Here is a 23,397-nt window from a genome sequence, read left to right as displayed (position 1 = left end):
TCTCATCTTTCAGGAACCATTTGGATTTTGTCTCTAGCATAAACTGTAAGAGTTGCTTGTAAAACGGGCCCACTGCTGGGCCAAAGTGCGACGACCCGACTGCCTGCTGATGGCGCTGTGTGCCCAGCTGCTTGTTGACTTTTTTCTTAACTGAAAAACTGGCATAAAAGGGGGTTTCTCAAACACATGCCGACTTAAACACGTCTGTCCGCCCATTATTGGTGGTAACAATCGATTTTTTAAAAAACCCATTAATGATTAGTGGATAATTATTTCTGTATGAAGAATCCGGGTCTCGTCATAAATGCTATAACCAGCAAAGCACCGTAAGACGAATAGGATGGACTGGATTTTCAGGCATCAATCGCACAAAGCTACTCTCGTAGCTTTCTTTGGTCAAAAGTCACAAAATATCAACTACGTTTTTATGATTGAGTAGATTTTATTTGCAATTAGCATGTTGATAAACGTATTACACAGATTTCTTTGATGCTGTTTGTTTGCTGCCTGTCCTGTGAAATTCCAGCAGTTCCTCTGGATGCTCGAGTATTACTCTCAACTAAAAACGGCTGTTTACAGAAACTAGTTAAAACATCAAGCTTACACAGCAGATCAGCCACTGTCAAACACCAACTACACATTCAGATTACAGTGCATCGTGACTGTTTGAGCTCTAATCATTCGGAGGTCTTGTGTCTCCCTGCCCTCTGCTGGACCAAACCCAGCCCTCTGTGGGCCCAACATGGGAGTCCAGTGTGGTGCAGAACAGGGAAAGCTGCAAGTCTGCTCGAGAGCAGCTCCAAGTTTCCAACAAAATCATTTATTCAAATCTATGAATTGATTAAAATTGGAGAAATTTGGCACAAAACCCTCTTTTGAAAACTACCGTTTGAATTTGCTAAGGACACCTGGTGTCAGACTTCAACTGCCTCGTTGCATATATAAGTGGTAGATTTCAGCTGTCCTGTTTAATTCTGACTTTTTTGAAGATTTTTGGAGGAGAGTACTTAAATGAATTATCATTTACTGAAGTCTGCAGCTGGGAATTTACTGAAAACTGTGCAGATTTTAACACTATAGGAAAATAATGACAGCTGCCAGCGTTACCCTCAACCTCTCAGAAGATGCACCCGTGGTAACAATGTTGCTTCGTTCTCCTCCATTCACAAACTGTGTCCATGCCACCGGCCTGCCCGGCAGGGTGACGATAACGTCCCATCAGGCTTTTACTGCTGAGGGGTACAAAGTCTTATTTTGTGCCTTAATTAAGACACGAGACACTTAATTTACTTCTCATTATCAGTGTTACGACCCTGATTAGGGGACAGGAGGGGAGTAACATACAAGATTGGTCAAAGCTAACAAAACTGTCTCTGTCCTGTTGCTCTTCACCCTGAATGTTTAGAGCTGAGCCTGCAGACACTGACATAAAGCACTGCAGACGGGAGTTGGCAAATAAAGGATGGATAAAAGCACTGGAGGTACAAAAAAAGAAAAAAAACAGCAGCAAATTACTTTTTACGCCAAGTCGACAGGTTTCCAGTGTTTTGTTTTTACTCACATTTCCACACAGAAATTGGTCCATTAAACATGTGCTTGTAGCAAAGACTGCACTTTTAGCATAATGAGTCACCATTGGAGAATTTTTAGAAACTATTTTGTATTTTCTAAATAAGAATCCGGCACATTTACGTATGATGTGCGATCAAAGTGATGAAAAACAAATCCGCTTACAGCAGAAAAGCCAAGGCCGCATCACCCTACGGATTTCACACCTGCAAAGCTGACAAGACGCTCTGCATTTCATCGCTGAAATCAGTTTAAGTTAAGACAACACAGTACAGATTCAGTGTGTAGCCAGGAAATACTGGGTATATATTTGAAGACAACGCTGATACTGCACTTATCACCTCATTAAAGTAGTCTGGTTTCTCTGACACTGATACCACACTTGGCACTGATGAGACACCAAAATAAAATTACCAGCAGCAAGTTTAAAAAAAAAAAAACCCCGCGTGTCGGGCAGTTTGTGCCGCTGGCACGTTTTACTAACAAACAGACTTTTCTTGCAGTCAGTATTCTCACATCAAAGAAAGTCCACAAGGCTGCTGAAAGGAGAGGCAATGAGGGAGGCAGTGTGACTAAAATAGAGCCATGCGGACGGTTAAAAGGATTTAGGAGCTTAGATTTAGATTCAGCCCCCACTTTACTCAACACAACACCATAAACAAGTTTGTTCTTGGTGGCTCTGCAGCGCCTGCTCCACAATAACCCCCAACATCAGGTCTGTTTAACCATGTGATCACCTAACCTGGAAGAGGTGCGACTCTGTTCATTTGAATTGCTTCAGTCAAGCCACTAAACTTATAAACCTCTCTGCATTGCAAGAGGGGTTTTCAAAAGCTTGTGAGAGTGATTGTTTTGACAAACTGAAGCAGACTTGGGTTTGAATCTGAGTGAAGAGCAGTGGTGGGGAATATACACAGTCAGCTGCAGACATCACAGAGCGGTGTTCATTCATAATGTCTCTGAAGTCTGCTCAAAGTCTGCCCAACCGCCCCCGCAGGCCTCCACACGGAGACTCCTGCTTTATATCAGATAAGAAAATTTACATCACCTGGACCAAAGTGGACCCCAGCAAACTGATGGATCCATAAACTGTAAAAGACTTAAAACAAACACACACACACACACACACACACACACACACACACACACACAGCAAAGATGAAGGGCTGTGAGTGGCACGTTGACCCAATCACATTCAAAACCAGTACAGGTAAAAAGCCAATGAGAGTCCTTGATCTACAAAACTAACTTCACACCTGGTACCATCCACCGCCAGGTGTGTTTGACACGGTGACAGAGCGACTGAAATAAGATAAAACAAAAGCTGATTGGATGCAGACAAACTGAATGTTTAGTTTGTCACCATCATTACATTTTGCAGATTCCTTGTAAACCTCTGCAGGCTGACAGCAGCCGCCGTCTCTCTCGAGCAGTGATGCCTGCAGCATGCAGGGGGAGCCTACAGTAGGACATTTAACCCCTGGGGCAACCTCAAAATCCCACCCTTTCGTGAACCTCGGGACCAAAAATGGTCCCGCCCCAAAAGTGCTCTAAAAATGTTATATATCAATCTTTTTTTCTACTTTAAATTAGTCAGTCTTTTAAAACTACTTCTGCTTAAAATATCCATGTCAAGTGTTTAATTATATTTTCATTGTTTTAACCCTTTAAATACCAGTTTGGGTACATGAGCGCCCTGTTTTTTTAACAGAAAAAAACATAAAAACTTAAATATTTTCCATAAAATACATTTAAAGTAATATTTGATTGTTATAATAATTAGGCCTTTAGATGAGACAAAGATTGGCACCAACATTTGTTTTGATCAATTACTATTTTTTGTGCAGGAGCACATTTTATAAAATCCATCCTTTCGTTGTCCTCGGGACCAAAAATGGTCCCGCCCCAAAAAGTGCTCTAAAAGGTTATATATCAATATTTTTTTCCACTTTAAATTAGTCAATCTTTTAAAACTACTTCTGCTTAAAATATCCATATCAAGTTTTAATTATATTTTCATTGTTTTAACCTTTTAAATACCAGTTTGGGTACATGAGCGCCCTGTTTTTTAACAGAAAAAACATAAAAACTTAAATATTTTCCATAAAATACATTTAAAGTAATATTTGATTGTTATTACAATTAGGCCTTTAGATGAGACAAAGATTGGCACCAACATTTGTTTTGATCAATTACTATTTTTTGTGCAGGAGCACATTTTATAAAATCCATCCTTTCGTTGTCCTCGGGACCAAAAATGGTCCCGCCCCAAAAAGTGCTCTAAAAGGTTATATATCAATATTTTTTTCCACTTTAAATTAGTCAATCTTTTAAACTACTTCTGCTTAAAATATCCATATCAAGTTTTAATTATATTTTCATTGTTTTAACCTTTTAAATACCAGTTTGGGTACATGAGCGCCCTGTTTTTAACAGAAAAAACATAAAAACTTAAATATTTCCATAAAATACATTTAAAGTAATATTTGATTGTTATTACAATTAGGCCTTTAGATGAGACAAAGATTGGCACCAACATTTGTTTTGATCAATTACTATTTTTTGTGCAGGAGCACATTTTATAAAATCCATCCTTTCGTTGTCCTCGGGACCAAAAATGGTCCCGCCCCAAAAAGTGCTCTAAAAGGTTATATATCAATATTTTTTTCCACTTTAAATTAGTCAATCTTTTAAAACTACTTCTGCTTAAAATATCCATATCAAGTTTTAATTATATTTTCATTGTTTTAACCTTTTAAATACCAGTTTGGGTACATGAGCGCCCTGTTTTTTAACAGAAAAAACATAAAAACTTAAATATTTTCCATAAAATACATTTAAAGTAATATTTGATTGTTATTACAATTAGGCCTTTAGATGAGACAAAGATTGGCACCAACATTTGTTTTGATCAATTACTATTTTTTGCAGGAGCACAGTAAATTACTTACTTATTGCTATGCTTATTACCTTGTTGTGTATGAAAATAAAAATACAAGTTCACTTTGAAACAGAAAAACATTTATTTTGGAACGATGAACATTAACATATATACTGCTGGGAATGGGGAAAGGTATGAGAGAAAGAGAATGAGTAAAAAAGAGTGAGAGAGAGAGGGAGGGGGAGGCGCAGGGAAGGGGCGGACAGGGGGCGGAGCTCGGGGTGTGACAGTCCTGCACAGGTGGAGCAGATTTTGCAAATGGAAAGACTGTGGTCTCTGCATGCGACTTTTCCACAGTGGCAGCAGGTGGTCACAACTCGCCTTCTTTTGTCTGAGCAAACTGGCATTGTCTCCTGCTTTTCATTTGAGTGCCTGAAGAGGGGCCTGCAGCAGCAGCCTGCGCACTTCTCACCACATCTGCTGCGAGCGATGAGCGGGGAAGGTACCCTCTCTTCACGATCCATGGCTGGACTAACATCTCGCCCACCTCCTCGATGTATAGCCTCCTCCTGTAGGATTTGGCCCGATGCCATGATGGGTCGGTTTCCTTCCACAAGATGTAGCATTATAGAGGGAAACATCAAGCAGGTGGTGGAATAGGGCTACTGGCCACCGTGCCGTGCGCCTCCTGCATGTGTAGGAGCCAGCAGCCTAACAAAAAAACATAAACAAAAAACCCCAAATACATTAAACCTATGTATATTTTACACAAGAATATATGCGCAAGAATGAATAAATGTGTGTGTAACTGATGGGTAATGACACTACCTCATCAAGGTTGTCGACACCTCCTTTACATTTATTTGTAGTCCGTTATTATTTTTGGCTTTCTCTTGTCATCGGTTATGGATGGTGAGCGGTGCTTTGTGCTCAGGAGGAGGACGTTTTTTCGCATCGGGGGACGTAGGATACCAGGGTGTGGTTCTTCTTGAAGGCGAAGATTGAGGAGTGCACCTCTCTCCCTTTTGTCTGGAGCAAAACTGGCGGAAGCTCTGGCTTATTTTTTCTAATTGTGCCAACCAGGGCCATCTTTCTCTTTAGTAGCGCATCTGCCAGAGGAAATGAGGTGAAGAAATTGTCGCAAGTGACGGTGTGTCCCTTGAGCCCATCTGTTAACTCCAGCACTACTCTCATTCCCTGGCTGCGCTCCGCCTGTTCGCCAGCTTCTTTGCCTGTGTATACTTGCACTTTCCAGGCGTATGACGTCTTTACATCGCATAGTGCCCAAACTTTCAGGCCGTACTTTGCAGGCTTCTTTGGCATGTACTGCCTAAATCCACATCTGCCTTTGAATGGCACAAGCTGCTCGTCCACACACACTTCTGTATCCGGGCAGAATAGCATCTGGAGCCGGTGCACCCATATGTCCCAAACTCTGCGAATTGGAGCGAGTTTGTCACCCCGGCGTCGAGGTCGGGAAAGTTGTCATCAAAGCGGAACGCCCTGGTGATGTGCTGAAATCTCTTTACAGACATGGTGGCCCGAAAAGAAATCGGCCGTCCGGTTTTCTCACTGAAGAGGCTGTGCAATGACTCATGTCGTGAACGATACACACCGGACAAAATCAGCAATCCCACATACGCTCTTACTTCATCTGCGTCCAAGTCTCTCCAATCTTCGATCGTGCGTCGTCCTTGAAGATTTGTCATCGACGCTATGATCATCACCATTTCGTCTGTGAGAAACAGCGCAAAGGTGGACTTTGGGTCGGTAATTCGCATAGCAGCGTAATGTGTGGGCCCTGGGATTAGTCCCGTGGCTGCTGGGACATAACGGAACGTCTGGGAATTTGTGGGAGCCCACACAATACTTCCGTTTTTAGACGTCCACTCTGCTGGCTCTTCGTCTCTCTCTCCACTCTCATTTTCGGATGAAAACTCCTCCCAGATGAACTGGAATCCAGCTCCTCCGTTTCCACCTCCGATACATTTTCTGCTTCATCTCCAGAATCCTCCGATGAAGCCGCGGAGCCATCCTCCGATGAAGCCGCGGAGCCATCCTCCGATGAAGCCGCGGAGCCATCCCCCGATGAAGCCGCGGAGCCATCCTCCGATGAAGCCCCGAAGCCATCCTCGATGAAGCCGCGGAGCCATCCCCCGATGAAGCCGCGGAGCCATCATCGCGATCAGGGTCAAGTAACATTTCCAAAACCTCGTTAGTGGTGTAGTGCCGTGCCATTGTGGAAAATGATCGAGTTCCGCGCTACATGTACTTATAACCACGGCTTTAGTGCAGCTGCGTAAACAACCCAGCTTGCAGACAAAACAAAGTGAAACTTGGTTTTGATCCTTGGTTTTATATTTGATTTGTTTACATTACAGTGGAGAAAAAAATCTTTTGAAGTTAGACTCACACTCTTTTCTGAGGTTAGACACACACATCTTTTTTTTTTTTAAAAGAAACAGTAACCCACGCTTATCATTTGAAGAGGAGGACACTGCTGTAAATGTGAGATTTTCCTGCAAGCGTTAATTGTGGGTGAATGGCGCCATCCAGTGGACAAATGAAAAAATTACAATTCCAAGGCCTCTTGTCCAAAGCAAAAGCGAAACCTTAGGCCGTAACCCAGATATTAACGGTCATAATTCTGCAGTGAAAAATAGCGTTTATAAAGGGTTTCAATGGGACAGAAATCGGCCACGAGGTTCGATAGTGGATGTATGCCTTTTATTCAGCCATTTAAGCTCATTTTAAAAACTCCGACTGAATTTCAAAATAAAATGGGAAAAAAATTCATGTTAGAAAGTTCTGGCTATACTCCATTAAACACAGTGGAAATGGCGTGGAAACGTAAAACGCAAAGGCCACGAAATGGTCCCAGGTTTACCCAGGGGTTAAACCACTACATTTATCTTAAAGCTCTAGTTATTAATTGCAGGTTTAGACTATTACTATAAAAAAATAAACCTACTGATTAATTATGCTATAGTACTTATAGATTAAGCTAACCAGCAATATATAGAGATATATGTATATATAAACTAATTTAAATGACTTTTTCCCCACGGTGGTAAAACAGATCTGACCCTGGGAAAAATGTCATGTTGGACATACAGCCAAAAATCTGCATACTTTTTGGAAACTTAATATTACATTCACTTTAGTACACAGATGAACTGTACCCTTCCCGAGCCTTTGGTTTACATTCTTTCTGTCAGTCCAACAGTGTCGAGTTCACACACTGAATCTAGCAATTCAGACACACAAATGATCATTTAAGACATGGTTTAAGGTTTTTGTCTGATGCACCTGATGTCTGTACAGCTGAAAATGAAAAAGCACAGCTCATATGTAAGAGTCCATTTCATTTCTTCTGTGTTTACAGTTTATCACAGAGCGTCTCTGATCAACATTCGGTCCTTCATCAGCGAGCAGACGCACAAAGGTGACTGATGGATCACTGCAGCTGCAGACGTTCATTATTTTGTTCGTTCACCGTGCCGAATGACCAGAAATGAAAACGTCCTCATCCTCTGGTCTCGTCTTTAACTGTCCTCACTTTGAGGAATTTAATGGCATCATGAGATTACAGTATGGAAACGGACACCCCAGGGCGCGTGTCCACAGTCCATTTGCTTCATCTCTGATGGGAAATGAATGAAGGCTTTTTATTTCCAGCTGTTCGTCTTCCACAGGCGGCCCACCCACAGACCGAGAGGATGACAGATGGAGAATAGAGTGTGCCGTCTACTTTCTGCTCTCTCTGTCATGACTTCCAAACATTTTTAGTTTTCATTTGTTTGTTAAAAGGTGGTGTCACAAATTTCTGTGCACTGCTCGGAGTTTTCCATCAAAATGTGAAGACAAATGCTGTGTTGGCTGCTCACACTGTCAAGTCCCATCAATCCACATCGATTTTGTGGGTGTTAAACTGATGCTAAGTAATAGACTGACTATTCTAAGCAACAATAATTAAATAACAAAAGCTTAAGATCAGAGAGTTTGACAGGCCTTCATCACACTCTCAACAAGGACTTTTTCCATCTCTTATCTGTCCTTTCCTGACTTGCACCTTCCTTTTTTAATCTCCCTCCCTCTCACTCCTCTGTGATGGTGGGCAGGTGAGGGGTGCTGGGTGAAGTAGGCATGCTCCGTAAATCAGGCCGGACAGTGACGCTGGAGATGGACCAAACATCGCTGAGCTCTGCAAAACAGAAAAACCCAAACAGTGTTCAGTGAGTTCACGACAACAGTTTATACTGTCACATGGTGTCAGCATGGTGGGAATTAATACAAAGGTGAAACTGGAGGTCAGAGGACTTAAGGAAAGAAGGAAGGACAGCATAAATGACGGGGTACACTATTGAGGTAAGTGCATGATACACAAGCACAAATCCTGCAGATCATTATTTTCCAATTTGTAATTATTGTACAGCAGCGGGTCTCAAACAGCGTGCTGTGACACAAACTCTGGCAAATCACATATTACTGCCATATGCAGCTGCACAATGAGTAATAAATTACTTTTTTCTTATTTCCAGTCCTTTCAGTAGGAAGTCATTTACTGCAGAACAAAGTCACAAAACAAAATTCTTTCAAAGGGAACCACATCCTGTTTGGGCCGTTTCAGTGTCACACATTAAAAACTCCAGAGTGTGATGAGGGGATGGAGGAGATGTGCTCGTGGAACTTTTTGCGAAGAAAAGAAATTTTGTGTCACATCATGAAGAGTCTTCATCTGACAGTGAAGTCAAAAGAACTGCTGATGTGACAAATGGTAGTGAGGATCTTTTTCAGATATAACTACCACCTAAAAAACGCTAATGCTTCAAATTATCCTTATTGTGACCACCTCGGCAGTCTGCAATGTCAGCGAGGACGGAGAGAGCAGACAACTTCTGTTTCAGACTGACACTGCCAGTGAAAGATCGTTATCATAAGAGCTGGGTGTCCAGATATGACCGAGCCATTGTCAACATTTTTTTAAACTGACAAGTCCACAGTGTGCAAACGTAAAGGCACTAGATCAGGTGTAAACAGAGATCAGAGGCACCGCCCCTCCAAAAAAGACTGTAGTCTAACATCCTGAGGTGTTTGAGGGAGAACAGAACAGAGGCGATGTTTATTCCTCCTCTTCCACCCTTTTCACCAGCTCTGCCTCAGTGAAACTTCAGGCACTTCCTTAGAATAAAAACCAAAATTGAAGGAGTGCTGTTTTAACGTGGCAGCGCTCACAGAGAAGGACTGAATCTGCAGAGTGATCTAAAAACAGCAGCTGCACTGAAACAGTTCGGAGGTAAATGTAAATGGCCTGTATTTATATAGCGCTTTACTAGTCCCTAAGGACCCCAAAGCGCTTTACATATCCAGTCATCCACCCATTCACACACACATTCACACACTGGTGATGGCAGCTACATTGTAGCCACAGCCACCCTGGGGCGCACTGACAGAGGCGAGGCTGCCGGACACTAGCGCCACCGGGCCCTCTGACCACCACCAGTAGGCAACGGGTGAAGTGTCTTGCCCAAGGATACAACGACCGAGACTGTCCAAGCCGGGGCTCGAACCGGCAACCTTCCGATTACAAGGCGAACTCCCAACTCTTGAGCCACGATCGCCACGACAAGATGATCTTGAACTGTCTTTTTAATTTTAAGGGGCTATGTTCTTGAACTTTTTAAAAACTTTCATAACAGCTAATGATCTTTGTAGTTTCACAGAGTTTCATATGATTTCCATGGATGATGGAAAGCAGTTTTTCAGCAGGAAACACAGAAAGATGCACATTAAAAACAGGGTTCATGACTCATACAAGGTTCTTGGAGGGACGACATGCAGGGCTGACATGCGGGGGGTCATGGGTTGAAGACCAGGGGGAGGGAGACAAGGGCTCCAGGAGGAGGGTCAGAGTGAAGAGCGCTCCAGCGAACACAGATGATCTCGGCGGAGTCTGACACACATGACACATACGACACACAGCAGGAGATCACTGCATGCACAGATGTTTTCATGAAATAGCTACAGTCTTGGTGGCTAGCCTGCTACATAAGAAGCTACAACAGCACTGTGTGGGTGACTATTTCAGCCGTTAAGCACGATCACTGAACAAAGTGAAGGCTGTGAGACTATCACTACTGGCAGAAATCTGAGTGTTTTCCTCACATTTCTGACCGTTCACCAACCAAATATGAGTATGACGTGTAAATCAATGAAATACCAAATTTAATTTTTTTTAAAAAGGACAACCTAATTTTATGACAACATCACCAAACATTTAATTTCCATGTAGTAAAAACCCCTGAATATGTAACACAGTCTTCAATGAATGCAGACTAGCAGCACCTTTAAAGTCTAAGCTAAACCTCAGCCGGGATGAAAGTGACACAGATGTTTACATCTGTTTTCATCAGTTTGTCTTGTCTAGTTGCAGATTCACCAATCATGCAGAACTTTGACCTTTGAACCTTAACGTTCACTCACAGAGTCACACAATAATGGAAGCATCAGGGGAAATAAAGCGTTCAGTATTTGCCCAAGGACACTTCAACGTATCACAGAAAACAGGTAATATCAGCCATGACGGGGACAAAGCATGACAAAGTTACTGGAACACGTGTGTAATCTGCTGAAAGTTGATGTTTCACATTTATCCAGCACTGTGTACAAGAAAAACGTTGTTATACCTGTCCTGAACTTGCTGTATGGTCCATTCTCGTGAGTCTGCCGGCTGCCGGACCAGAAGGGCAGGCCTCGCTCTCTCCACCTGTCACACACACACCGCAAACAGAGATCAGAGCAGCAGAGCGTAACCTGGTGTGCTGCTGTGTTTACCACTGTGCTTTGAGGCTGCTGCGTGTAGCAGCTTTGATGTGTACACATGTGAGAGGAGGTCTGGGCGAGCCTCAACTGAAGCCCGCCTATACAAAGAGTGAAGGAAGGAGCAGATGATGAAAGGGGCAACGCAGAAAAAAAAAGTACAAATAAAACCACAGAGGATTTTCTTTGTGGTGAAGAGCATCGTCTGTGTGACAGGAAAGACTCCAACTCTCTTCATATCCTCAGTCTAAGGGCTGCTAGTTATAGTCACAAATAGCTAACCTGAAAAAGCTGTGCTTGAGTTCAGATCTAAATTAACCCCTCGTGATCTCGCTGTGAACACAATCTCATGACAAATTCAGTTTGAGTTGATAAAACAAATCGTGGCTGAATATTTGAAAGCACAAAAAAGGCAGCTTCTTTAGATAAAAAGGAGCATTTATCATTATTAATGCTGTTCTTAGTAGCTCATTACTTCGTAATGTATGACTAGACAGATAATCAAAGTTAATAAATCTTTAAATGAAACTGACATCTTACATCAAGAGAAAACCCGCCGAGCGTCACATACTGTGAAATGTGTGCAAATATCAATAAATATAATCAATGTGGCTTTATTGTCATTTTTATAATATTTTAAAAATATTATACTTGAAGATAATTATTATTTGAAGAAGAGATTAAAGTAAATAATTAGACGCAGAATATTAAAACATAATTTTAGGATCTCTTGAAGCTGAACGAAAAAATATTCCGATATTATTTTTGTGTGAAGAAACAAAATGTTTGCTTCCACAAAAGTGAGCCACACCGACTCAGCCCAGCACAGCTTATGCACAGGTTATGGTTAGGTTTAGGGTTAGGGTTAGGCATTCATTTTTAATGGTTAGGGTTAGGGAAACCATTAATATGTCAATGAAGGTCCTCACTAAGATAGCTGAACGGGCTCGTGTGTGTGTGTGTGTGTGTGTGTGTGTGTGTGTGTGTGTGTGTGTGTGTGTGTGTGTGTGTGTGTGTGTGTTCCTACCAGTGGAATATGAAAATTGCAGTGATGAGGAAGGCTGACACCACATCAGTAAGAATCCACATCAGACTATATTCCTCTGGGGTCTAGAGAGACACAATAAAAGGATTCATTACATTTATTAAACAAAGAGTTCTGAGATTTGTTGGGTCACAGATGGAGGAGACTGAGCATTAATACGATTATTCAACACAGTGATGGTAAACGGACTGAACACTCTTATTAAAATAATAATTACACTGGAGCTGGAGCAGGAGAGAAGGTTTATGTAATCAAATGCTCACAGGTACAATCTCCAAACACACACGACACCTGCTGCACAAGCTTCAGTGGATAACAACAAATTTTAGACGTTTTTCAGTGAATTACTCAGAGCCTTACCTGAAGCTTGCTGACACAAGCCTAAAAACTGTTTTCATCAGGCATAATGGAAGGTAATTATCTGAAACTAAGGAGAGGGACCACAGCTCAGACACTTCCCTTCTGCTTCTCTGTCATTAGCACATGGGGATCTGTCTCCTCGGGAGCTGCTGCCAGTCCCCTCACAGGCCTTCACCAAACCGCAGCCTCAGTTCATCCTTACACAATCTGCCATTATCTTCTACAAATGCTTTCATATCTAACAGAGTATGTGGTGCCAGCTTGTGAATAACTCTTTAATGAAGCATGAAATATATTACATGTAAATGCTTGTAACCAATCCTATTACTTTTAACAGTTTCTAAGTTCTAAGAGCCTTCTGGTTTCTTTAACCTCCTAAGACCCGAACTCTTTCACGGCATGCATTTTTAATTTATCTTTTCTATTTGGGCTGATTGGGACCCGATGAATGGAAAAACAAAGAATTATCTTTTTACCTTATTTTGCTCTACAAGGGTCTGACATCCACATATGAGTACATTCATTTTAAATTTTGATAGAACAGTGGTAGTATAATGTCCTCGTAAGTGGATATCAGTAGGGATGGGTACCGTATCCGGTGCCATGATGGCACTGGTTCTGACATGAACGGTAGTAACCAGACCAAAAAGCAGCGCACATTTCGGTGCTTTTTTTCTTGAGATGTCATACACTTTGGATTCTAGCCAATCATTTTTACCTTTCCAAGGATAGTAGGCGGGCCTAGGTACATACGTTCTTTTAGGGCAGAGCTACAGATTAAAAATGCCCAAGGCCAAGCGGTCAAAAGTCTGGCTGTACTTCACAGCAAAAGATGCAAACTCAGCAGCCTGCAACAAGTGCTTTAAGCTGATACTGTGATACTGTCAAAGGAGGCAACACCTCAAATCCGATGAAATACCTGGCGACGCATAGCGTTTTTTTAAAAGCCGAGAAATGCACCCGTATTTGATAGCTTGCTGCCAGACCTCACAGCGAGCACATCTACTGCGGGTGGGTTGCCTGTTATCGGACCCAGAGTTAGCAACATCCCCCAAGAACCTGAAGAGGAGAGTCCTGGCCCCTAGCCCTGCCAGTGTAGCAGAAATGATGACGGATGATGATGCAGCAGCAGCCGTTCTTCTCTGGGTGAGTAGCTTAATGTTGTTCGTGTGTAATTTATTTTATTTATTAAATTAATGCATGTAAGGTGAACTAGCAAACACCGTCGTAGTTACATGCGGCCGTCTTCTTGTTTGATGGCAGATACTCCCTTCACCCTGGCCAAAAAGACTAAAATGACCAAAGAAAAAGTGGAAAACAGCTGAACATGAGAGGTTTAGGACAAGTTTTGTGTTTTTTCCATTGTTTAAGCACTGCTTCCAGCCAAGAGTGATACTATATATGCCCCATAGCTGCAGAAAAGGCTAACATTGCTATCTTTTTACAAAAAAAAAAAAACAAAAAAAAAAAACAAACAGCTGAACATGAGAGGTTTTTGGACAAAGTTTGTGTTCTCCATTCTTTAAGCACCGGCACCGTTTCAAAACTACCGGTTTGGCACCGGTATCAGATAAAACCTAAACGATACCCATCCCTAGATATCAGGCCCTTGTAGAGCAAAATGTAGTATTTTGGCCTAGACAACCAACATTTGATGTCCACATATGTGGACGCCAGGTCCTAGGAGGTTAATAAAGTCTAATATGACTGTCTCATAAAAGAATTGGAGGTTTGAATCTGCTCACCATCAGGAACAGCGGCTTGTTGATGTTGGACAGGATGTGGATGGAGTTGGTGGTCACGGACTGCGCTCCGGCACACCAGGCCAGTGTGTAGAGCCAAGGCTGGCTGATCACATACAGGTTAGTGCTGATGTTCACTGACTGGTACTTTCTGGGGGGGGGGAGAGAGAGAGAGAGAGAGAGAGATGCAGTTTAGCATGCCAAGCCTTCTCTGACAAAGAGACATCACCTGGATGGGAGCGCATGCTGCTCTGAAACCTGTTAGCATTGATCGGGCTTTTCCAAATGTGCAAGCTGCCAATTCCATCTGCACTAATGCACGCTCATACCAACAAAGACGTGGGCTTCTGAGGGATTAACTTTTCCACACATTTGCAGCCTTAAATTTAATGAAAGACTGTTACTGATGAAAAAGAAAGCTGTTAAGTTTAACTCTGGTATTCATACATTCTACTGCAGTTTTTCCAGTGAGTCAGTGGCCTGTAAAAGACTTGTAAAAGTTTGACCGCATGCTTTATGCTCTGATTAAAACCTATCAGGCAATAACAGTATGACTCATTCCACCCGTCACCGTTGGTGACAAATAACAGTTGAAACGTTTTCATGAAGATGAATCAGTTGTAACAGTGGAAGATTATTTCAGTCGCCTGTGTAAGTTGTGTTGAAAACTGTATGTGAGTCACTCCACCATCTTTCTTTCCAGATTGTTCTCCCACAGCTACTGTTAATGTACAACTACCTCCCTCTCTTATTCTCCTCTCAGCTGGACCCGTCTGTACCTCCTCCACTGCTTCCTTCACGCCTCTACTGAACAAATTCCTCTTTATCCACACTTTCCTCTCCTCACTTCGGCGATGAGCATCTCTCACACCTGCCCTTTATCTCCCTCTCACTTCCCTGAGGTTGTTCTACAAGCACCGAGATGGAGTCACTGAGGAAGCTGCGTCCATCTGTATCTGGGTTACATAACTGCACACATGCACAAACACAAGAGACCAATTCAAAATGTCAAGTTTCTCTCAGTTGGTATAAATAGGGTTGTTTTGCCACTAGATGGATGTGATTGCATAATTGAATGTTTGAACTATGTGCAGGCCATTATATCTGTTGTTGTTTTTCTAGTCTGAACTTACAGACTTGTACAAATAACTATGTTTAATTTGTATTTTAGAAATCCGATTTTGCATGAATAGTTTTTCTGCAGTGCATAAAAAGAAGAAACACAGAGCAGAACTTCCATCACCAGGACATCGGGTCAGGCAAAACCTGAAGAAGCAGCTGATTGTGTTGCTGTTTGTTTGTCACAAAGATGACAGCCAATACATTCAAATGAATGCTATTATTTATATCTGCTTGATTATAATTAAACTCACAATTAAAATTGTGTTGGTTAATATTTGTTTTATCTTTAATGTGTTGTTTGAGTAATTTATGCAAGTTAAAATGACAATTCAAATCATTAACAGCCCTGGTATTGGTTAATAATTCATGAGTGTGAGCATGTGGCCTCTCCTGACACGAATACAACCTAAATCTGAAGAAACTCTGAAATAATTACCGCTGCAGTGATTAACAATCTTTAATTAAAACTGCCTAAGACAGACGTTTAATGTATGCCGTTTATCAGCTCTGTACCGGATCTGTTGCTGAGACATGGTGCTGTAGTGCAGGTTCAGTCTGGTGATGTGTCCGTCTGTCAACTCCTGGATAGAAGCCTTTTCTCCAGAGGTCTGCTGCAGGTGTGGGTCCACAGCCTGGACCTGGTCCCTGTCTTCAGATGGCAGCCACAGGACCTACAGCCACACATAACACAGTGAGCAAACAACACCAGGAAAAATTAACAATAGGAAAAATAAATGCACTGATTGTGTTTGCAGAACAACACTAGACTGAAACCAAAAATATCCCCATTAAACCAATTTAACGTTATCTTTAAATCAAAGTGCAGATACATTAATCCTGATCAGTTACCTGCGAGGAGTTGATGTGGGCCTGTACCACCTGTAGAGTGGTGTTGATGTATGACAGACTGTATGGGTGTCCAAGCGGTGGCCTGCGCAGGTCGAACAGTACGAGTCTACCACTTCGGGCTGCTACCTCCAGGAACTGGACCAGTGAGGGAATAGACTGGTTCTGGGCCTGGGAGCGGTCTGCCGCAGAGAGGGATGACACGGTGCCAAACGGATCCCTCTGCAAGTGAGAAGCAGAGTGATGGTGAGAGGAAAAAAAATCAGGTTGAATTTCACCTGCTCTTAACTTAGAGGGACATTTTCTGTCTTTTTCTTTGGCTTAGTTGTTTATCTGTCGGTCACTGCCAGCAGGAACTCAAACAACATTTGTGAATTCTAAATATCTGTAGGAATGTGTTTCTTCAGTAGTTTCTGTACAGATGATGCATTTCTAAGCCAACAACATGCTGCTGTTGCTCTGTGTTGAGCTGCGTGCGTGCTGGTCATACCGATAAGAACCAATCACCAGCGTTCAACTGCTGCAGCTCGGTCCAAGTGAACATGGAGGCGTCGAGGTGTGTCCTGTTTGGGAAAACCTCCGCGATGTTAGTGGTCCTCTTCAGGGTGGAGTCGTGCATCAGGAAGGGAACACCATCAAAACTACAGACAGAAAGAAATATTCAGTGAGTCACAACACGAGGATTCAAGAAGGAAAAGTAGGACTCCAAGATGAAGGGTAAGTGATACAAGGGAAGAGGAAGTGAAGAGGCAGTAAGGATGACCAGATTCACTGGTCAGCACTGATAATATGACTTCATAACAACAATATGTAGATTTATGATACAAACTGAACCCCAGAATCTGCCCTGCAGACTCTCAGTAAGTTGCACTTATTGAGCTTCAATCCTCTTTCACAAATCTGTTGATGTGGCTGAAGGAATAAAAAAAAAAAAAAAAAGAAATCGCTGCACTCCTACCAGAAAGCTCACCTTATGAAAGACATTATATAGTGTAGTTACACAACAGGAGCCCAGTATCATGCACAACATAGAAATACAACTCATTCTTATGAAAGCACCACCAGACTCAACAGCACTGGATTAAGCTAACCCGCTGATGTTGAGCCATGCAGCTGATCCTCCTGTTTTCAGGTTGTAAAATGGCGCTAAACGTTTGGTTGTAGGCTCACGGGAGTGCTCACCGCTAATTGGATTAGCATGGCAGTAATCACCTCAGCAATGAGAGAAGCGTGCTAGCATCTGATCTGTGTAATTCAAGAGACTCGGCTGTAGTTCACTGATCACCTGATCTGATTGATCTGATCATTTTACCATTAAAGAAACGCCCAGAGGTAACAGTCAGTGTCAAAGGATGCACCGATTGCAGTCATGAGTTTTTGTAATCCTGTAATGTGAGGCTGGCTTTAGATGAGCAATCTTTTCGTGCCATCTGCAGTCTGGATTTTAAGTTACATGCCAGGTTCCAAACTTTCACACTTTTGGTGTGAGACACACTTATTCACTGATTCTTCCTATTGTCAGCAAACAAATAACCCACCAAATAAGCCTCTGAGATAAATAAAGCATATGCCAGCATATATGACTGGTGAGAACACATCCTGTCAGAGGTTATAGGTGGATGCTGAGGTAGCAGTAGTACTGACATATTAGAGTGAAAGATGGGAAATTTTCAGCTTAACCCTCCTGTTATGTTGCGGGTCAGATTGACCCAGAACAGAAGAGATGTCACATGTCATCTGCATCATTACAGAAAACGAAAAAAATCAAAATTATAAAAGAAAATTGTAAAATAATCAATGCCAGTGTTTCTGACACTTTTGGATGAGTAAATTTGCCCCGGGTCAAATTAACCCAGGAGCATAATCGGTGTTCCTGGAAACCAACATAACAGGAGGGTTAAGAAAGAAAGACTGCTACGCTTGTTATGGGCATACAATACGACGCAGCTCAAGTGGTGCATCTGAACTAGCTTGAACCAGCAGTTATCCTGAGCACCATCAGACCTGCTGGGACATTTTACTTTAAGTAACTCTGAGACTGGTCCTTGTAACCAGGAAGTCAAGTTTATAATGAATTTTGTAGATTAAATTCAAGATCTATCTGTTTTTACAGCAGTGACATTACTGTGTGCAATTCACATGCTCCATAAATAAAAGAGTGAGATAAAAAAAATCAGCAGGATGACACACCTGATGGTGACATCAGTCTCCAGTCCTTCTCCTCCAGCTTCCACTGCCTTCTCAAAAGACATCACAGTGTTCTCCGGAGCGAGCTACAGAAAAACAAGCAACAATTTCAGAAGGGATTGTTGGAATGGAATTCCATGCTATGCTTTATATTAACTAAAATGCCATATAACCATAAAGTGCCGTATTAAGTCGACACGGCCCTGAAAATAAAGGCATTAGACTACGTGTCCTTGGGGGTAGAAAGCTGTAGACTCTTGCTCACGCTTGCCTGGGAGAAAGTAGATAAGAGGGGACCATCTTCTAGTGGAAAGTTACTGAAACACTTGTTTAGACTAGAGAGGGACCAGCAGATTGATTGTTTGATTGTAACTGATTGTTTATTCCGAGATGAAAAACTCAAAGGGGATATTGCACTGTTTTATGATGCATGATACTACTGATTTATAAGAAATACTGTTTGCAGAGAATCATGGCCTTATTTGTCTGATTAGAAAGAACAAAACATACTGCACAGGAAGCCAAGGTCATAACTTAGGCTTAGTCTGGAAGGGGGCCGAAGCTATAAGAATGTGAGAAACAGTCAGACACTTCGAGATTTTGCCGGACACCCTCCTGTGCAAATCTCCCATCCGGACGTTTATGCCTAAAGGGTTGTATGGTATAAAGAGATTGTTGATTGAGCATTAAACACCAAGTGTTGTTCTTCTTTCAGCCCAAAGATCAAAGAATTGGGGTATTTAACAGGATCCAACCATCGCCCTGATCAGACATATTCTAACAGGATTGCACACAGGATGCTGCAGAAGCAAAATCAGTTTCCAAAACGTCAATCTGGATATCAGCCTGTTTTCTTTTCCTCATTACATCGTGAGCTTTAGAGTATCTGCTGAGCTACTGGGCACAACTTAATATAAGCTGTTTATATTTATTTCTGATCTACAACAAGCAGCACAACTGTTAGAACTGTCACAGCTGACATTAACTTAGATGGAAACCTACTTCCACGACAGAATTGACCTCCTATGATGTTAATAAGCTCAGACGCATGTTGAATAACAAATATCCACTTTCCCTGCTGCCACCTGCATGAACATTACAGCCAACAGGTGGATTTTCCCGTTTCACAGCTAGCCAAACAACGAGGAAACACTGACTGTTTAGGAGACACAGAGTGAAAGTGGACAGTACATCTTTGTTTTCTTAACATGAAACTCTTTGCTGTAGCCAGGGGGAGCACCAAAGTGACCCTCTTAGACTTGTTAGTTTTAATCTTGTTTTCCACTGAGGTTCACTGGTTTTCTAATATAATGTAAGTCTATGAGCCACTATGTTACATCTATGCAAGTTTGTGAGAGCAGGGCTTCATGGTGCAAATGAATCTTTGTACACGTGGTGTTTAATGTCCACTTTAACTCCAAGTGGAAATTTTTTTAATGACTTTATTTTAGGGCAAAGTCAAAAAACTGTTTGGCAGTTTATTTTTTAAATGCCCCATAAGTAGGATGGCAAAGGGTCCAATTTGTCCCAGTGGATGGAAATGCAAGGTGTGAAACTGCAGCGTGGATCATTGTTTTCTATTTTTACATAACTGCACTGCGATTCTTGATGTGATGATGTCAGCGTTATGATGCGTACATTACCCAAAGGGAGGCTAATCCACAATCACACAAGTTAAAATATTTTGCAAACTTACTTTAGGAATAAACAAAATCAGATCAGATGATAATGGTTTAATTCAGCCTCACCATTGGAGCTCCTCTGTGCCCAATGAGAGTAGGGGCAGGTCCCAGAGTTCCCGCCTCTTTGATGCAGGGCGAGTACATTCCCAGAGGAACCAAGTAGAGCGAGAACAGCACGGACAGAAAGAGTCCCAGGACGGCCACCTGACGGACTAAATGCCACAAAAATAAATAAACGGTCATGAAACAGGAGCGTACTACTGCATACTACTGTCCAAATATTCTGCACATAAAATACACGCATTCTGCTGTAATTTGTGCAATTCACATGTAAACAAATCCTAATACTAACAAGCATAAAACTTCACAGTTACAGGAGTGCTATGCAGTAGAAACTGGAACTTAATCAGGATAATATGGAGTAAATCTTTCTTGATAGGATCAACATAGTGCTTAACAACAGCAGCCATATGGGCAACACAGGGAAGTCTGGACAGAGAGCAAATACAAAGACCTGAATTGTAGCCTCTTAAATACAGATAATAATAATAAGACTATTCTATGAGTTTTTATAGTAACTTCATGCAAGACTGTGTATAGTTTAAACTTTACAACAGGCAGAATAGCCTTTTTTAATTGTCTTCCCTGATGAATAAAAGATATCTTACCCCACTCATCACCCCACCCTCTGAATCCACCCCGAACACCATGTTACCCCAGAATTCGTCTGTTCGACACAGAAAGCTGACAAATAAAGCACCAGAGGTCAGCAGGACTAAGATTTTAATGAGGGGTAAGTTGCCTCCAACTAGGCTGAAACAAATCACGTCTTCACTAATAAACGAGGCTCTGAGTTTGTTTCATTTAGAGAAACTCTGCAGGCAGCACCGGTTTATTCTGTGCAGGTCAAATTAAAAGGTGAGACCAGAATAAGGACTATTTAGACGGTTGCAGCAAAAACAATAAATCTGTAACTGTGTGAGGACTGCCTGTATTTAATATATCAATTTATTAGTATCAAGAATATCACTTATTATTGAGTCAGGTTAACAAGGGAAAGAAAATATTTAAAAAAAATCTTTGGTTATACATTACTGTGCACAAATCTTGAGTGACCCCACATTTCTTTATAATTTGCTAGGAAGATGGAAATGAGTGCAGCCATACATGTACACAGCAGAGTTTGCACGATTCTAAGAAGCTTCAATATTTGGTATGGCTGCCTTTATAAAGCCCGAGCCCACTCTGGTAGCTTTCTTCTAGTTTGTTTAAGTAGTTTTCAGAGACTTCAGGAGACTTGGCTCAACTGAAGAACAAATGCATCTCTCTGTGTCAAGTCTCTGATGGGTTTTTTTCCCCATTTCTTCATCTGCTGTTGATAGTTTTTAAGCTTTAAAGACCTACCACCTCTTTTGCCCTCCATTTGTCAAGTGTCCTCAACCATACCGAGCTATGCTACATTTTCAGCTAATGCCTCTTTGCCACACCGTGTTGCCGTGTGCATGTTTTTTGTACATTAAACTAAAAAAAAGGGAACATGTTGTGTTTTTTGTGACCCACCGCTAATAAGAAAGTGCCTAAAAATTCAATTTAAAATGTGATCTTTCTAAGTTGTCAGTTATGTGTTGATACCACACTGGGTCACAGTGTAAGTATTGCATCAAATTAGTAAAATATATAATTAAAATGTTGCACAAAATCCTCACACCAGTGCTGCTACTCCATGTCTTTCATTAGAGCATCAAAAAGCAGAACAAAGGTTTGGCATTTTGCACAGGAACAGGATTAATGCCCCGAGCAAGACAGCGTTGGCAAGCCCTGCTGTGGCCTCTATGTGTATATATATCTATGCACGAGAGCTATGACTACTGCTGAGTCATTTGACCAAGGAAGGAAGGCCAATTTTACACTTCCCTGCTACAGATAAAAGCCAGATTTAAGTGGGACTTTTTGTGGTCATTGTGGCATTAATAGAGAGAGAAATTCTGCCCTTTTGGGAAATGTCAACAGGTGCTCCTTTGTCAGCCTCCCACTAAAGAGTCTCAGCATGACTAAGCACAGACACTCCTACTGCTGCCCCGTCTGTCTCCTCTTTGAACAACCTGCCCAAAACCATCAGAAACCATCAGCTACTGTTACAAACATCATCAAAATAGAGGACAGACATTTTGCTTTTCTTTCACAGGAATCCTTACCAATGTTTAAACCAATCCTAAATTAAATAAAGTCATAGATTTAACCGAGTATAATAAACGCACATAGCTTCAAAGTCTGGATTATTTTCTAATGACCAACAGGAGGCAATGACTATGGGACATCCAGTTTCCTGATAAGTTGTTGGGCTTAATCGCTAGTTGGAAATTATTACGTATGGCACATGGCTCATTTTACAGGTTTTAATAGCTTTAATAGTTCTCCCAGTATCCAGTTTAACTTTGTCCAGATGTTTATCTCAAAACATTAAAGAGGACTAAGCCATATTACACAATCTGCTTCTGCTAGCACAGACCCCTGACACGAGTCTGCATCCTTCTGCCCGCTAAATCACCATAGCAACAAGAGAAAGTACCAACAGAGAGAAGAGAGAGAGAAGAGACACGGAGGTCAAAGCCATTCAGCAGAGAGGAAAGGACATGACACAAGACAGAAAGCAACCTGAAGACAGGTTAAAAGAAACAGATGGCAGCTAAAGGGGCAGAGCTGGCAGGGCATGAGATCAGAATGACCTCGAGACCAATAAAAACAGACTCAGTTTGCAGGAAAATTACTCAAATGAAAACCCTTTTGTGCCTAACGGTGGCTGGAGGGAGATCTACAGGTTGATAAGCTTTGACAGAAAAGGAAGGATTTGCTCAGGAGTACAACTTTTGCAGCCAAAAAGCCAATAAAGAAATTCCCTAAGATCCTTCAGCCTATTTTCTCTTTCAGTTACTGTACTGACAGGCTGCATATACCTATTTCTATTCTTCTCTCTTTCCCAACTATCTGATACTCTGGCTTTTAAAAGAGAACAGGTTCTAAACTGAGACAAAAACGTGCTTTTTGTTCCCTTTATTATAATAAAACATAAAAACATAGTTTTTTTTAAAGGGTGTAGTTCTGGTGTAGCATTATCAAATATTTAACTACTTTTCATGTGATTTT

General features: G+C 41.7%; 1 protein-coding gene across 2 annotated transcripts in view; it reads right to left on the bottom strand.

The window, feature by feature from the left end:
• Positions 1-7,325: 7,325 nt before the first annotated feature.
• The window catches only part of LOC147315147 (glycerophosphodiester phosphodiesterase 2-like), a 46,015-nt gene continuing 29,943 nt past the window's right edge, over positions 7,326-23,397 (bottom strand). The window contains exons 9-18 of one of the 2 annotated variants that reach the window (XM_086262402.1): positions 20,320-20,465; positions 18,575-18,657; positions 16,875-17,025; positions 16,388-16,606; positions 16,052-16,209; positions 14,420-14,567; positions 12,297-12,379; positions 11,137-11,216; positions 10,266-10,403; positions 7,326-8,654 (exon numbers count right to left, since the gene is read on the bottom strand). In XM_086262402.1, the coding sequence (XP_086118528.1) occupies positions 10,309-10,403; positions 11,137-11,216; positions 12,297-12,379; positions 14,420-14,567; positions 16,052-16,209; positions 16,388-16,606; positions 16,875-17,025; positions 18,575-18,657; positions 20,320-20,465 (1,163 nt within the window). In that variant the 3' untranslated portion in view covers positions 7,326-8,654; positions 10,266-10,308. The remainder of the gene's footprint in view (positions 8,655-10,265; positions 10,404-11,136; positions 11,217-12,296; positions 12,380-14,419; positions 14,568-16,051; positions 16,210-16,387; positions 16,607-16,874; positions 17,026-18,574; positions 18,658-20,319; positions 20,466-23,397) is intronic. The other variant, XM_086262401.1, reaches the window with a different exon arrangement.

Source organism: Aulonocara sp. 'chitande type north' Nkhata Bay, linkage group LG14, assembly GCF_057382095.1.
Source record: "Aulonocara sp. 'chitande type north' Nkhata Bay isolate Kocher_YH1m ecotype deep benthic linkage group LG14, A_spYH_male_GT1.1, whole genome shotgun sequence".
NCBI classification, from domain to species: domain Eukaryota; kingdom Metazoa; phylum Chordata; class Actinopteri; order Cichliformes; family Cichlidae; genus Aulonocara; species Aulonocara sp. 'chitande type north' Nkhata Bay.
The sequence above is the reverse complement of the archived record's forward strand: the minus strand, read 5'-3'. Positions and strand labels throughout refer to the sequence as shown.